We start from the raw sequence: 16,694 nt of genomic DNA on the forward strand, positions 1-16,694 counted from the left end.
AGCACTGTAGCTTGCTGGTCGTTGAGTGGAGCTGGGTCTTAACATTGAGATGGAGATCTCTGTTAGAGCTTTTGCCATTTGATATTATGTGGGACCAGGACGTCTCTGGTGGATCAAAGGTATCTTTAGATGCAGGAACCTATTTTCATTTTATAGGGTCCCTCTGATAACATATCTGTCTCTTTTTCTTGTCTTTGTTTAAAAGTCGTTGCATTCTTTTAGGAAAATAGATTCACTGACCATTTTATGCTATTGAATTCCTAAAGTGAGGAAGCTATTTAGAAAGCCTCTGCTCTTCAGAGTTTTGCAAAAAAAAAGAAAAAAAGAAACAAAAACTGTCTTTTGTACTTTCTTTTTGTGGCTTTACTTATAGTTTTAATCTGAAGTGTTGTTTCATCTCTGCCAGATCAGCAAATAATCAGTGCCTTTAGATTCTCTTAGAATGTATTTCTTTCTTCCTCCTTTCCAACAAAGTAAAATGCAAGTATTTAAATATATCTTACCACTCAGTGCCAAACACAAAAGAAATGTAAATATATCGTCAGCCTAATTCACATCTGCCAGAGAGTAATTGTCGGATGCATGCTGATTAAACATAATTTTTTTTTAACCAAGCTTTTAATTAGGCATCTGCACCAGGTCACACAGATGAAATTATAAAATATGATTAAGAAGGCTTTCATTCTTTTGAGAAATAAGGGGCCATGCCAATATCTTGGTATCCTTTTGCCTATAGATAAGAGTGTTAGAATCACTGGCTATTTGTCAGAAATCAAGGAACCTTGGGGTAAGCCCCCAAAGGCCTGTCCCTTATCTGTTTAATGGCACCAGTGAAATTTCCCAATGCCTTATATGAGTGCAGTAGAAAGGCTTTCCACATTCTCGTCAGATATAGGAACTTTTAAAGCTGCACCTTAGAAACTACCTTTTCTGAGTTTTCCATGCATGAAAAGAAACTAGACCAAGAAAAGTTAAATTTCTTGCCCCAAATCACATAGCTATTGAAATAATTTATACTACAGCTTATGATGGTTACAGAGTTCTGTGGCTTACAGTGCCCTCTCACCTCTCTGCCTCAGCATCCTCAAAGCCTTCTTCCAAACAGCTTATTTTGGAGCACTGCAGAAAGTGGCCTGGGAGATTACAGTGGATTCCCCAGTTTGCAATTATTTGCTTCACTGCTTCCCTCTATTAACTTGAGTAATCAAAAGAATATTGCAGTTTATCTCTCAATTTTCATATTCGGGAATTAAGGATATTTTACCCAGCATGCCAATTGGTACGATTGGAGGGACACAAAAGTGTCCCCAGGTCAAAATATGTCCTGGTCTGTTTGAAATTCTTAACATTTGTGTTAAAGCTTGGGTTCAATTCCTAAATCTTACCTAATTACCAAGGCTCAGTTCTCCTAGGCTCAGTCTCCACATGTATAAAATACAGGTAACAATGGTAATAACCTCAAATGGATTTTTGAAGGATCAGGTAAAATAGAATTTGTTAAATGCCAGATAAATATTAAATATATTAAAATGGTAGTCACTATGGTCAGAGAAACTCTAGGTGGGGTTAATGTGGTTAGAAGGGTAGAAGAATTAAGATGTCAGGAAGAGTAACACACAGGAAGAGGTCATTAAGTCTCAACAATAAATGGTGGTCAGAAATATGATCCAAAAGGTGAAGTTGGTCTCACAGGGTAACTAGGAGTTTGTTAGTGGAGACAAAGCATGGGAAGAGTGAGAGGATGGAAGGACATAGCATGTGTAGGACATAGCTCTGGGCTATGGCCCAACTAAAGCACAGAGTAGGTTGGAAAGAGGCAAGAGGTGGTGAAAATGTAGACTGAGAGCCTTATATGCTGAGCTAGAGAACTTGGACTCTATTCTCTTTCTATGAGCAGGCACTGAAAGATATTAAGTAGAAAGGACATCAGAGAGTAGGGTATGAAAAATAAGTTGACAGAGAGGCAGGTGGAAGGCAGTGCCCAGTGCTTTAAAGTCCCTGAAACTAATGCCTGTGAACTGCAGAAGAGTCACACTCTCCTGGTTCCTGAGACAATCCTGATCAGAAGAGGGGGCTTATTAGCAACTTCATGTAATCCTAGTCAATATGGAGTGAGATTAGGTAACCCCATAATCCCACAGACTCACTGAGTCATTCCATGTGCTAGGCTTCCCTCTCCTCCTTCCCTAGTCTTTCCTGCTATGACATCAGGAAGACCAGCTAAGGAACTGTTGCAGGAGTTCATACAATGGGTAAGTTCCCAACCTAGCGTGGTGGAACAATTGCAGACATAGCTAAGAGGTAGAATCCAAGGACCTTAGTGTTAGAATTTCAGAGTGAAGAAAATGTCTTAGAAGTCATCTGGTTCAATCTTCTCTCTTTATGCCATGGTGCCTGACTCATGGTAGTAAATCTTTGCTGAATAAATTAATAAACAAATGAGGGATAAGACCCAGAGATTGACACCACTAATTATTGGCATACGTGGCATAAACCTTCTGCCATAAACATAAACCTTCTGACTCCTAAATCAGTGCTCTCTCCATTATGCCACACTTGGTTTTATAATGTAAAAAAAAAAAAAGAAAGAAAGAAAGAAAGAGGATTAAAACATCTTATTTTAGTGCTACAGATCAATTCACCTCATTTTCATTCACAATGTCATTTATAATGTAGCACATAAGAATTAACAAACTAAAATTCTCCTGATGAAGGCTTTTGTCCTGCCTCCTATACCTTCCATAACCTAAGTATTTGTTTTTGCATTTCTGCAAAATTTGTTGGTGTCTGCAATAATGCTCTTTGCAAGACAGATGTTTAAAGTCAATAGAATGATGGTAAGTTCCAGAACCTCCAGGATGGAATCTTCTCCAATTAATGGCTGTTTTTATAACTTGCACTCTGAAGAGACCATTTGGGAATTTTAGAAACCGCTTTAAATTATTCCAAAAGACGGATGCTTCCACTTTTATGAGAATGGAAATTGAGGAAATAGTGATTTTTAGCAAAAGAAATTAGATTTAGTCATAAAGAAAAACTTGGGGGCAATAAAAAGCACTGAACCCTGTAACAAGTTCATCAGGAGAACTGAGAAAGCAAGGCAAAAGCCCATTTATCTGGGGGATACTTATCATCAGACCTTTCTCACTTTGTGACATCGTTGAGAATATGCCAAGACCCTCACGTGTGGATGTTCTACGTTCCATCCACGCGCCTGGACAGCCCCTGCCACACAGTCACCCGTGCTCTGTCCTTCTGATCCCTCCACCCTAACCACACTGTACTTCTATTCCAGAAGGGAATGAGGAATTTAAGGATACTTTCATGAGGCACTAGTCTTCCTTGTTGGGAAACAGTGTATTCAGCTACAAGGATGAACATTATCTGTCCTCTCAAATTTCTGCAAGCAAACTGCCAAATAATTTAATAAAATTCAGCAGTTTCTTTTTTAAAAAACTGAACTACTTATTCTTTCTCCTTCTTAGGATATTCTTACTTTCCAATCTTTATCAGTCATTTGTTAAAAATTTTTAATATGTATATTTATATATGTAATATCATGATAGCTGAACATTTTCACAGAATGATGAAAATCATTCTTTTTCCTATAAGGTAGATAGAACAGCTATTGTTAGCCCATTTTGTAGATGATGAAACTGGTGAATGACTTTCTCAAAGAACAACCCAAGGAGACCCAGCTTTAATTTTATTTGTCTATCTGACATACCACAGTGTTTCACTTTGGGGAATACATTTTATCAAGAACAGTTATTTTAAATTTAATTGAAGTGGTGAGTGGCACATGCCCAAAAATACATGTCAAAATTTATTATGTTTTTGGGGGTTATAGAATAGAGGGAAAATGCATATTCAATATTATAATAAAATTGCCTGTTATAAGAAAATCGTATATTGTTATTATAAAAAACACAAACTAACACAAGCTTCAGAAAGAAGAAAGGGCAGTCAAATTGTATTAGCTGGAGAGGAAACTCAAAAAATAGTAAGTTTTCAATGTAAAATACATGTAATTGGTGGGATGGGAGTAGTCAGTGAGATTTTTTTTTTTCTTTTAACAAAAATCTATATGACTTGGCAAAAACAAGTTAGAAACACTTAACAGCAGTGAATTTAGCTGTGAAATCCAATCCAGTTTTTCTTTTCCTAAGTGTTTCTATCCTTTATTTAATGAGAATTTATCCTAAATACCTAAAAAGTTCTCAGCATTGTAACGATACTCTGTATATTTTACGGAAAAAACTTGAAACAGGTAGAAAACTCTCACAAAGGAATAAAGTTTGAGGTGAGTTTGTAGTCACAAACATGAGACAGGAGCAATCTGTGTAGGAATAATGGAAGATATCTTTGAAGAGGTCAGGAAAGAAATGAATTATCTGGAATGAATTTATACATAGAAAAGAAGTGCACTTGAGGGTAGAGGGACAACAGGATTCAAATAAAAAGGCAAGTTATCAAGTTATGAATTATGAACAGTAAAGATACCAGCTTCCCAAGAAAGGTAACTTATTGGGGGGGGTGAATACAAAAATGAGTTGGAAAGGCTAGTGGTAGAGAGTGTTAAGCAGTAGGTCTGAAGATTGAGTAGTTTGAAGTTAATAGAGGAGACAGTAGGATGAGAATGGAGTGTGAAGTGAATTATTCTAGTCTGGTCCAAGGTGGTGCTTAAGGAAGGTAGACAGCAGGTGGTAAGTGAGAGCAGCTGAAAAGGAAGATTCTGTAGCCACAGTGACTCAAAGAAGGTGGGAGCAGAGGAAAGAGGTATAAAAATAACTCCATTTTAAGCAATCAGTGCTTTACTAAAGAGTGCTCTTTTTTATCCAAAATGATGAAGTACCCAAGAGGTATCCAATATTGTATTTTGATTTCCACGACTAAGAAAGAAACCAATTACCTTAGAACATTTTCTCATACAGGCCAGCAGTTTACACTTCCTGCTTCATCAGCCTCACTCTCCTTCACTTGCACTTTGAAATCCCATAATTGGGAATCAGGTCATTATGAGATCAGCCCTGTTGGGGACACCAAGCTCATCAGTCACACCAAATTTGACCAATAGACCTGAAGGCAATAGCCCTAAAACCATCTGGCCTCAATATGTCCTAAAGTGAATGGCCATATAGGAAACAATGTAACCTTGCAGGCAATATGGCAATGAAAATGTGTGCTAGGCTCTCAAAAGAAATGCAGCATCTTATTTTTATGGAGAACCTTTCTTTGGTAAAATTAAAAGTGTTTTCATAAGCATGGTCTCATTCTCACAGTAGCCCTGTGAAAGAGGAAATGGAGGAGATATTTTAATTCTCATTTTATAAAAGAATAAATTGAGAGATGGAGAGATCAAGTGACTCTTTTTCAATTCTCCCGTTTAAGTAGGCCAACAGGGTTAGACCTAGAGCCGGTATTCCCCATGACGTCCGTTTCTGTGCTCGTAAGCCCCGGCTGTCTCAGGACTTGGCATGGCGCCATCAGAAGGCACATACCAGGTGGCTCATATTTTTACTTCACAACATGTAAATGACATTCATACAGCATGGTCTATAAATATCCTACCCAATGAGTTCTCCCTCTGAATAAGCAAATGTTTGCTTACGTCTCCATCTACAATAGTTTTGGCATAACACATTATCTAGGCATCCATTTCCCTTTTTTTTTTTTTAATAAATTTATTTATTTGTTTTTTAAAAAAATTTTTGGCTGCGTTGGGTCTTCGTTGCTGTGCACGGGCTTTCTCTAGTTGCAGCGAGCAGGGGCTACTCTTCGTTGCGGTGCACAGGCTTCTCATTGTCGTGGCTTCTCTTGTTGCAGAGCGTGGGCTCTAGAGCACAGGCTCAGTAGTTGTGGCACACGGGCTTAGTTGCTCCGCAGCATGTGGGATCTTCCTGGGCCAGGGATCGAACCCGTGTTCCCTGAATTGGTAGGTGGATTCTTAACCACTGCGCCACCAGGGAAGTCCTAGGCGTCCATTTACTTTTAAAGTGAGCAGTTAAGTAGTGTCAAGTTGTTAGATAGTTCTGTCCTGTAATAACTGGCCCCTCATCTTTTACATTCAGAAACCTTCTGAGTAGCTCCACAAAGGTATTATTGCAGGGTCCTTTATCACTTGCTTGCTTGATAACTTGAAAAATTGCTCTGATTGGAAAATATCCATAAATTTTAGAAGGCAGTCTTACTAAGAACCACAAATAGTTCTCAGTCTGTTTCTAAATAGCAAGATCACATTAAAACTCACTAAAATAGATAACATTAATCACTATAATTCAAATAACTACTCTTTAGACCTGGCAGGGAACCGTGAGAGCTTTGAACATTACCCTTAGTTCTTTTTTCCTATGAATTTCTGGCATAGCAGAAGGAAGAATAAAGCATGCTTGGGGGGCTGGGGAGTTTGTTAACTGTGATTAAAGTTAGGGAGAGCTGTAGAGGAAAATGGCATTTGTTACTTTCCTGCCTTTTACTTGCCCACTCAGGAACTCATATTCATCCTTAATTATGATTGTGGTGGGAATATCTTGGTGGGACTGTCCTGATTTTACAGACGGATATAACCAAGGACAGATAATAATTACTGAAATAGCAATTATCCTTTGCATAACAATTTACAGCTTACAGACATTTTCACCTGTATGATCTCATTTGTTATTTCCTGTAGCATACTAAGTTGCTATTATTATTGTTCCTCATTACTTCTGAAGAATCTGAGTCACAGAGGATTTAAGTTAGTTTTGAAAGTCACACAGCTAGTAAGTGATGGAGCTGGGAATCAGTCCAAAGACGTTTGGTTCCCTATTCCATGTAATGTCTACTATACCTTGCAGCCTCCCAAACCTACAGAGGATGTTGGATCAAGAATGGAGGTGGGCAGAAAAATAGTCAGTGTGTTTAAAAACAGAAGACTAACCTAATAGGAAAAACGGAGAAAGGAGAGGTACTAAAGAGAAAACCCAAATGGCCAATAAACATATGAAAAGATGCTTACCTTCACTAGCAATGTGGGAAATGCAAATTAAAACCATGATCACACCCATTAGATTATTGAAAATTAAAAGTCTGAGAATGGCAAGCGTTGTGTCAGATGGGGAGCAATGAAAATTCTGATACCATACCGAGGGGAGTGTAAACCGATTTGACCTATTTTGTCAGCCATTTCCCGTTTCTATCAAAGATGAAGACACAAGTGGCCTGTGTCCAGCAATTCTACCCCAAGGTAGATACCTCACAAAAACTCTCCCATATGTGCATGAGGGCCATAGAAAGAGGTTCATAGCAGAGTTATCTTTAATAGCGCAAAATTCACAAGAACCCCAGTGTCCATTAACAAAAGAATGGATAAATATTAATAAATAATGATGTAGTCATCCAATAGATATTATATTGCAATGAAAATTAATGAACTAGAGGTAAATGTATCAAAAGAGATAAGTATCATAAATACATTTTGAGAGATATTACAGAAGATTAATATGTATACCATTTACAAAAGGTTTAAAATATGCAAAAACATATTTTGAGGGATATTATTTAGTGGTTAAACTATGTAAGATTTTTGTTTATGTGTACCTAGATATGCCATAAAAATGTAAAGTACGTGTGACTAACAAACCTCAAATATGGGGCAATGGTTACCTTTGGAAAGGGCAGTAAAGGAAGGCAAGTGGGAGTGGGTGCTACCCAGGGGGCTTCAACTGATATAAGCAACGTTCTAATCATTAAGCTGGATGGTAGTACACAAGTATTTATAGTCTTTCAACCTTTCAGTGTATAAATATATATAGTAACTTTAAAAATAGAAGGGGCAAGGAGGAGAAGAAAAAAGTTTGTCTGGATCAGATACTTCTCTGGGACTCTGGCATGACCTTAACCAGTTAAAAATGATGCCAAAGCATTCCCAACTGCCACAGTCTGTTGAGAAGTCACAGTAGCAGAGAGTGGATGCCCATCCCAATTCAGTCCTGAGTCATGGCCCAGTGTCCCAGCCATTACACCAGCACCCTCTCTAATAGACATAATTGAAGAGTGAAGTTCCATCTGACCAATCACATAGTCTGTGACATTTTCCAGAATGAGACCTAACCTGGATCACCGAAAATGTTATTTTGTTTTGTTTTGTTTTGTTTTGTTTGTTTTTGCTTTTCTGTCTATATCTTTAGCACTTTCAAGCAGTTCTCTAGCATTTGGGAAGAGTGTTAGCTGAGTGTATGTAGTTAAGGTCATTTTACTCAGCAATGTTCTATTCATAGAATTATTTTTAAAGTATATTTAGTGGAGAAATCATTTTGTATCAGACAACTAAGAGAAGCCAAAAAACTGTTTAACTCTGAAAATTCAACTCTGTTTTTCATTTTTGATGTTTGCAATTTTGATGGGCAATGATGTCTCAGAATGAAATCCCTAGCCATTTACACTAACCATTTCAGAATTATCCGATAGACTGATATCTGTTGAATTACTCATTTGACAATCTGTGAAAACATGTCTTTTAATCTCATATACTCTTCAGCATAGTCAGGCACAATCTCAATTTGCAAGTTCAATTCTCAAATATTACGGTTTTTGAGGATAAAAATATCAATCCATGATAGAGCAGTGCTGCAAAAATAAAACTGTTATTCATACATAATTGAATTTTTTAAACAATATCTCAAACAAACATGTTTTCCCTGCATTTTAAGAAGGAAATATTGTTTTTCTGGATATATTTTATAATGAATAATTTGCCTTCAGGACATTTTTAATAACATAAAGTTAACTTCTGATCAGTGGACTTCTGTAACTCTGTGATTAAATTCATTGTGGAGAAAGGACAAATGCCTTTTTTGAAAAGATCTGCAGAAATATCACTTTATCTAAGATCAGAGGAGGAGTCTTTGGCAGCTTCCTGTTTGAAAGCCAGGGTCTCACATCCCCTTCCTCCTATTTTAGCAACAATAATATTGATAATGGTCCACGTTTATTGAGCACTCACCGTATGTCAGGCATTGTGCCAAGCCCTTTTCCTGCATCATCTCATTTCACCCTCACAGCAGCTTTACAAATGAGGAACTGTGGCTCAAAGCAGGTAAGTCACTTGCCCAGTCACACAGATCTGCTAAGTAGTAGAGCCAGGATATGGACCCAGATCCCTGATCCCCAAATCTGTCCTCTTGATCTTTACTTGTGTATACATGGAACCTTTCCAATTACACTTTGCTATAGAGAGAGAAAATAAAATGGGCAAAATATTTTTCTCTTCCATAAAAAGGAAAAAAAAAGACAGTTGACTCAGACAAGTGAGAGCAAAAAACCCATATACTTGCCTTTGTTCTTCATCCAAAACTTATGACCACCACTTCTCAATAATTTGAAAATTCTATTAACTGAATTGCCCTGAAGATGAAAAAGAAGCATAGAATGTGTGCTTCTTCAAGGTACAAATTCTTCTAAACTTTTCTTTCTGAATATGAAGTTTTTTCTGAACTTCAGGAGTAACCAAATAGCATTTTTTTTCAGCATGTAATCACTATATTTGTTGGCAGACCTGTTGTAACCTTGAGTCACCTACAGGGAATTTAAATACTATTCTAATTGATCTTCTCACTGCTTACTGAGAAACAGAGCACGTCTTTCACTAGTCTCATAAATAATTCCATTTCTCTATGTCAACGTTAATTGAACTTACCTCATATTGTCAATCTCTTTCTTTTTTTCCCTTGCAGGTGATGTCATTGTCTATATTAATGAAGTTTGTGTCCTTGGACACACTCATGCAGATGTAGTCAAACTTTTCCAGTCTGTTCCTATTGGTCAGAGTGTCAACTTAGTGTTGTGTCGTGGCTACCCTTTGCCCTTTGATCCTGAAGATCCTGCTAACAGCATGGTGCCACCCCTTGCAATAATGGAGAGGCCACCTCCAGTGATGGTCAATGGAAGACATAACTATGAAACATATTTGGAATACATTTCTCGGACCTCACAGTCGGTTCCAGATATAACAGATCGGCCGCCTCATACTTTGCACTCAATGCCAGCTGATGGTCAGCTAGATAGCACGTATCCACCACCTGTCCATGACGACAATGTATCTATGGCTTCATCTGGGGCCACCCAAGCTGAACTTATGACCTTAACCATTGTGAAAGGTGCCCAGGGCTTTGGCTTCACCATTGCAGACAGTCCTACAGGACAGCGGGTGAAACAAATACTTGACATTCAGGGATGCCCTGGCCTGTGTGAAGGCGACCTCATTGTTGAGATCAACCAGCAGAATGTACAGAACCTGAGCCATACGGAAGTAGTGGATATACTTAAGGACTGTCCCATTGGAAGCGAGACTTCTTTGATTATCCATCGAGGAGGTAAGATAAACACTGGCTCAGCAATCAGTATGCAGGTGAAACAGTAGAACCTTTACAATAATATCGAGAAAATGGAAGTTTCTCTGGAGTTGAATGAAATGGCACTTTTAAATTTTTTATTTTTATTTTTTTAACTTTATTGAGTATAGTTGATTTACAAATGTTGCATTGATTTCTGCTGTACAGCAAAGTGATTCAGATATGTGTGTGTGTGTGTGTGTGTGTGTGTATATATATATTCTTTTTCACATTCTTTTCCATTATGGTTTATCACAGGATATTGAATATAGTTCCCTGTGCTATACAGTAGGACCTTGTTGTTTATCCATTCTATATATAGTAGTTTGTGTCTGCTAATCCCAAACTCCCAATCCAACCCTTCCCCACCTCCCCTCCCCCTTGGCAACCACAAGTGAAATCATACTTTAAAAAATGAAGGTAAAAGAGTAAGTAAGAAAGAAAAACATGAGTCCAGGAAGATGTGCTTTTTAATTTTGAGAATGTATCTTTTCCTAAATTATATTAAGCACAATAAAAATAGTGTTTTCAGTCTTACAAATATATATTGCTGTGGGGAATTCCCTGGAGGTCCAGTGGTTAGGACTCCGAGCTGTCACTGCTGAGGGTGTGGTTTCAATCCCTGTTTGGGGAACTAAGATCCCGCAAGCCATGCGACACAGCCAAAGAGGAAAAAAAAAAAATATATATATATATATATATAGCTGTGAACTGAGAGGGTAAAGGTTGAATTCCCGAGTAGGAGTGGGTTGTATTCCAAAAGTTCATTAATGTTTCAGCTGTGGAGGGTTCAAACTGGTTTCCATTGACTTAATTAAGAAACCTGATCTTTCCCAAGGAAGTCATACTCTGAATTGTGCATAAGATTGCAGGCTAGCATGTGGAAGCCGGTTCAACTCCTTCCAAGCTCAAGTACAGTCTTGATAATCCCCATAAGGACCAATGGGAGCTGTGTCCCCATAGAAAAATCATTTCAGAGTTGTAAATAGCGTTGCTCAGGACACTTCTTCTATCACTACAGGGATGCTCCATGAATAGTTACCCATAGTGCCTTCTGTGCCCTGGGAAGAAAGCTATGGAACAGGCTTGGGGCTGAAGTTCTGGGCTGGGTGTTCCAGGTGAAGTATGGAACTGGGAGCGGTGAGGACTGTGGTAGGAGCTCTGAGCCCCGGAGGTGTTTCTTCCCTTCCACCTGCTCTGTGGGGAAGGGAATGGGGCTAAGCAGAGGCTACCTGCTTCATTTCTTTGCTACTCTGCTCTTGGTCATCAGTGAAACTAGGGAGAGAAAGGAGGGAAGGGTCACAGATAGAGAGGATACTTGAAAACAGGGTATAAATGAAAGGGCTCAGGCTAAGTCCTGGTTTTCTACTTACCAATTTGGGGACTTAAGACACTTAGTCCGTGAGCTTCATATGTCTCATCTGTTATATTGGGATGATAATACTACCTAACCTGATGGAATGTTCTTAGTATAATGGGCCACATAGGTGCTCATTAAATGTCTATTGAGTGTAGATTAGCACCAAAGCTACAGCAGGGATGGGTCAGTACTGTGAGGAACTTGTGCGTGAAGAGCACACGTGTGGCAAACATATGTGACTGTCTATTCAAAGAACTAAAAACAGGGTGAAAGCCCTGTCAGTTTGAAATGCAAGTGAAAGCAGTCAAAGCTGAAAGAAGCACCTTTTATGATGTATTTGGCCCTCTCTGCAGGTGTTTTCCCTTCAAGGAAGTATTTACATTATTGATTTTTGTGTGAAAATGGACACCAAATACTAGGCATTTATGAGCAACACTATACAAAGTACTATGTTCCTTTCTTAAAAAAAAGAAATTAATATGATAGCAGATGTCTTAAATGTAACCTTAAAGCATTATTACAAAATAGCGCTTGAATCTTGATAATTAAATATTGACAGTGTATTTTAATTTCACCGGTTGCTTAAGATTAAAACAAATATCCTTAATTAAATAGCCATATCTTCTTAATGTGCAATTGAAAATCAAATCTTTGGAACAGGTTCTTGATATTAAATGGTATAACTGAAAATCACTTTGCAGTATCCACTGTGTGATTCATAGAAACAAGTTTGGGCACTTTTTATATATAATACCTTTTTTAAAGGCATGATGTAGCAGAAAAAAATATTCTGAAATCCTTTTTTCATATGTATGTATATATAATATGTATTTATATTATTGCCATTTGTACCTTTTCTGAAAACATTTCTGTTTGCCTGCTATCAGCTAGACTACCCCGTTCTTGCTCCTTTTCCCTCTACTCTCTCCCACCCCCATTTAATCCCCAAGTATTCAAAGATTTTTTTGTTGTTCGTTTGTTTGTTTGTTTGTTTTTAAATTATTAGCACCTTTAATTATTATTTATTTATTTATTTGGCTGTGTTGGGTCTTCGTTTCTGTGCGAGGGCTTCCTCTAGTTGCGGCAAGCGGGGGCCACTCTTCATCGCGGTGCGCGGGCCTCTCACTGTCGCGGCCTCTCTTGTTGCGGAGCACAGGCTCCAGACGCGCAGGCTCAGTAGCCGTGGCTCACGGGCCCAGTTGCTCCGCGGCATGTGGGATCCTCCCAGACCAGGGCTCGAACCCGTGTCCCCTACATTAGCAGGCAGACTCTCAACCACTGCGCCACCAGGGAAGCCCTGTTTGTTTGTTTTTATTGAGGTATAGTTGATTTACAATATTGTGTTAGTTTCAGGTGTACAGCATAGTGATTCAGTATTTTTGCAGACAGATATAGAAATCGAGCATTCAAAGTTTTGTTTGCATTTTGTTTGTGTTTGGGGACAAGGAATTTGTTTGTATTTTGTGGCTAGTGTAGAATTGCAGAATGTAATACCCTGTAATGCTTAAAGTATTTCTAGTCAAATCCTCTTATGTTTTCCCGGATTCCCACAATTTGTAGTCAGCTCTCTGAAATTAATAGGAACTAACACCATATTTTTGTGATGAAATTCACCTTGATTATCTTATTATAGGCTACTCATAAGTGCTTATGGCCTCACTCAGATAAGCGTAAATCTTCAAGAGCAAATTCATACACCTGGGTCTTTGTGTCTGGATTATGGTTGTTTTAAATTATTTACTAGGACTTTTTTATTTATAAAGTAATTATGTGGTTTAATTTTTTCAAACAAATAGTGTCAGAAGGTATACAATGAAAAGTAATTATCTCTCCTTTCCCAGGATTTCAGTCCTTTTCCTAGAGGCAAATGTATTGTTTGTATACACACACTTCTAGAAATTTTGTAGCCTTAACTAGCATGTATATGAATTTTGTAGCCTTAACTAGCATGTATATGAATTTTGTAGCCTTAACTAGCATGTATATGAATTTTGTAGCCTTAACTAGCATGTATATGAATACATGTAGTATGTTTAACATAAATGGAATATTACACATACACGTCTTGCTCTGAATATCTTGGTTATTAGGGTGTGTTTTATTCTTTAAGAAACATCATTGTGGTATTATTTACATACCATAGAATTCACCAGTTATAAGTATATACTTCAATCAGTTTTGCTAAAATGATATAGTTATGCAGCAATCACCATAGTCCTTAGAACATCCATCATCCCCCTTCCTTTAGCCCCCAGATAATCACTAATATGCTTTCTGGATAGTTTTGCCTTTCTAGAAATTTTTGTAAATGGAATCATACAGTATGTAGTCTTTTACTTGACATAATGCCATTGAGATCTACTTAACATAATGCTGTTGAGATCTACCCATGTAGGTGCATGTATGAGTAGTTTGTTTCGTTTTATTGCTGAGTAGTATTCCATTGTATGGGTACCATATTTTTTTTTTTTTTAATCCGTTTACCAGTGGATGGACATTTGAGTTGTTTCCAGGTTTTGGCATTTATAAATAACGTTGCTGTGAACATTTGGATATAAGTGTTTGTGTGTGCATATATTTTCACTTTTCTTGAGTAGATAGGAGTAGAGTGGTCCAGTTGGGTTATATGACAAGTGCATATTTAAATTGTTCAGAAGTAGCTAGAATGTTTTCCAAAATGGCTATACCATTTTACATTCCCACTAGCAATGTGTGAGGTTTCCAGTTTCTGCCCATTGTTGCCCATACTTGGTATAGCTAGTCGTTTTGATTATAGCCATTTTAGTGCCTGTATAATGATGCCTTTTTGTGGTTTTAATTCACATTTCTCTAATTTTTTCATGTGTTTACCATGGCATGTATTCATATGTTTATTAGCATTAATTATCTTCTTTGGTGACATGCCTACTCAATATTTTGCCCATTTATATATTTATTAAGCTGTTTGTTGTCTTCTTATTAAGTTGTAAAAGTCCTTTTTACATTCTGATTACAAGTCTTTTAGAAGATAAATGATTTGCAAATATATTTTGAATCTCCTTTAGTTTCTCTCAGCAATGGTTTGTAGTTCTTAATGTAGAGATCTTGTACTTCTTCTGTTAAACTTATTTCTAGCTATTTTATTCTTCTTGATATTATTGTGAATGTGAATGGAACATTGTCCATTTTCAGTTTGTTTATTGCTAATATATAGAAATACATATGATTTTTGGTTTTGATCTTGTACACTGTAACCCTGTTACACTCAGTTCTGGGGGCTTTTTCTTTTCTTGTAAATTCCATCAGATTTTCTACATAGACTACTATGTCATCTAGTAGTAAAGCTTTATTTCTTTCTTTCCAAGCTGTATGTCTTTGATTCCTTTTCTGTGCTTTATTACACTAGCTGGAACCTCCAGTATGATGTCAAATAGAAATAATCATGAGGGGACACCCTTGCCTTATTGCCAATTTTAGTGGGAAGGTATTAGCCTTTAACCATTAAGTATGATTTTTTTGATGTAATTTTTATATGCTTTATGATCAGGCCACTCAAGATGGCTGCTCTCTTGCTCTCTGGACATCCCCTGCCCGACCAGTGCCTGCTTCACCTAAACCCTGCATACATGACTGACCTTCCTACGTACTTGCCCCAGGCCCCAGCTGGTGACTGTTCTTATCAAAGGGGCGGTGAGGGGCGTGCCCCTCTGCTGGTTTCCCTGGTAACTAATGAGCCCACCTGACATCAATTCCCCTATAACTGGTAACCTCCCCTTCCCCCCCCCCGACCCTGTGAGTGAAGAAGACCGTGAGGTGTTGCTTCAGGACCCTGCTTCAGAGTGTAAGCTCCCCCGTCCATTAAACCATTGATGTCTCTGTTGCAGACTCCGGGCTCTTTCTTCAGTCTTAAAGCTGGGCAAGCACAGGCCGTGTAGGCTTGCAGGGTACAGCCCAACAATTGGCGGAGCCAGCCAGGAGACTGAGGAAACTCCCGTGAGCGCCGAGACGTAGGGAAATACAGAATGGGGAATGGAAAGTTACGGGAGTAGTCCTGAGGTGGCCGTCCACTAACATGCGGGGCCCAGAAGTTCCAGAGGTGAGCCCAAAACTTGGGGAAATCCTGGGGTAGCTATCTACTAGTATATGGGGTCCTATGGTGGCTGTCCTTGATGAATGGGGGCTGCCAAGAGACCTAGAGAACAGTGGCTTCTAATGCCTCTGCTTTTGTATCAGAGTGAGCCTTTTGTAATTGGTTAAGCTAGCTTTCTAGAAGGAATTTCTCTTTTGTGTTTCTCTGGTGCCTTTGAGATGCAAATGATCCACCTGGCCTCTCTGGAACTTTAATCTGTGATCTCTAAGAGTAAAAGAGAAAAAAAGAGCTTTTAGTTAAAATTATTTCTCTCTATAGAAATAATTATGTTTTGGGAATATCTATCTAAAATAGTCTCTCCAGATTTTGGTAACTTGAAACTCAAGTTGAAAGAAGAGAATTCAAGGGTCATTTCAAATAAGATAAAATATCGGAACATTAATTGCTGAGCAGGTCTCAGTTTACCTACCTTTACCTGCTTAGGAGAGGAAGACTAATGCATGAAGTTTTCCAATCAGAAATGCACAGTTACTTGCTTCTTGGTTTTTGCAAGAGATTAAGGTTTTTACAGGTTAAGATTATAATCAGTCACAATTCTGGTTATTTATTGTAAACAAGTTTCTTTATTGAGTACATTGTAATCAGGTGCTTAATCAGGTGTCTTTTTAAGTCTTTTGTCTTTTATAGGCAGTTATTGTTTTACTCTGGTGCTTTTGCAAAAGTGCCTCATCTTCAAGAAGATTCATAGGAAGGACCTTTTGACAATAACAGGTCCGTGGTAAATTTCAGATTATACTGCTGAACTGGGTAAGAACTTAAAGAATCCTAATAGAAAACCTGATGGCTTCATGAAAAGTTAAAAAAAAAAGGATTGGTTACTGAGTGAACTGGTGAA

At 38.0% G+C, this 16,694-nt stretch overlaps 1 protein-coding gene across 11 annotated transcripts in view; it reads left to right on the plus strand.

The window, feature by feature from the left end:
* Positions 1-16,694, plus strand: part of MAGI2 (membrane associated guanylate kinase, WW and PDZ domain containing 2) — a 1,337,104-nt gene that overhangs the window by 1,099,988 nt on the left and 220,422 nt on the right. For 10 of the 11 annotated variants that reach the window (XR_009505080.1, XM_059934073.1, XM_059934076.1 and 7 more), the window contains one exon: positions 9,714-10,352. The exons of the other annotated variant lie outside the window; for it this stretch is intronic. Coding sequence is in view for 9 of the 10 variants with exons in the window: in XM_059934073.1 (XP_059790056.1) it covers positions 9,714-10,352 (639 nt within the window). In the remaining variant the exon portion in view is untranslated. The remainder of the gene's footprint in view (positions 1-9,713; positions 10,353-16,694) is intronic. 11 annotated transcript variants of the gene reach the window in all.

This window comes from Balaenoptera ricei, chromosome 9, assembly GCF_028023285.1.
Source record: "Balaenoptera ricei isolate mBalRic1 chromosome 9, mBalRic1.hap2, whole genome shotgun sequence".
Classification (NCBI taxonomy): Eukaryota; Metazoa; Chordata; class Mammalia; order Artiodactyla; family Balaenopteridae; genus Balaenoptera; species Balaenoptera ricei.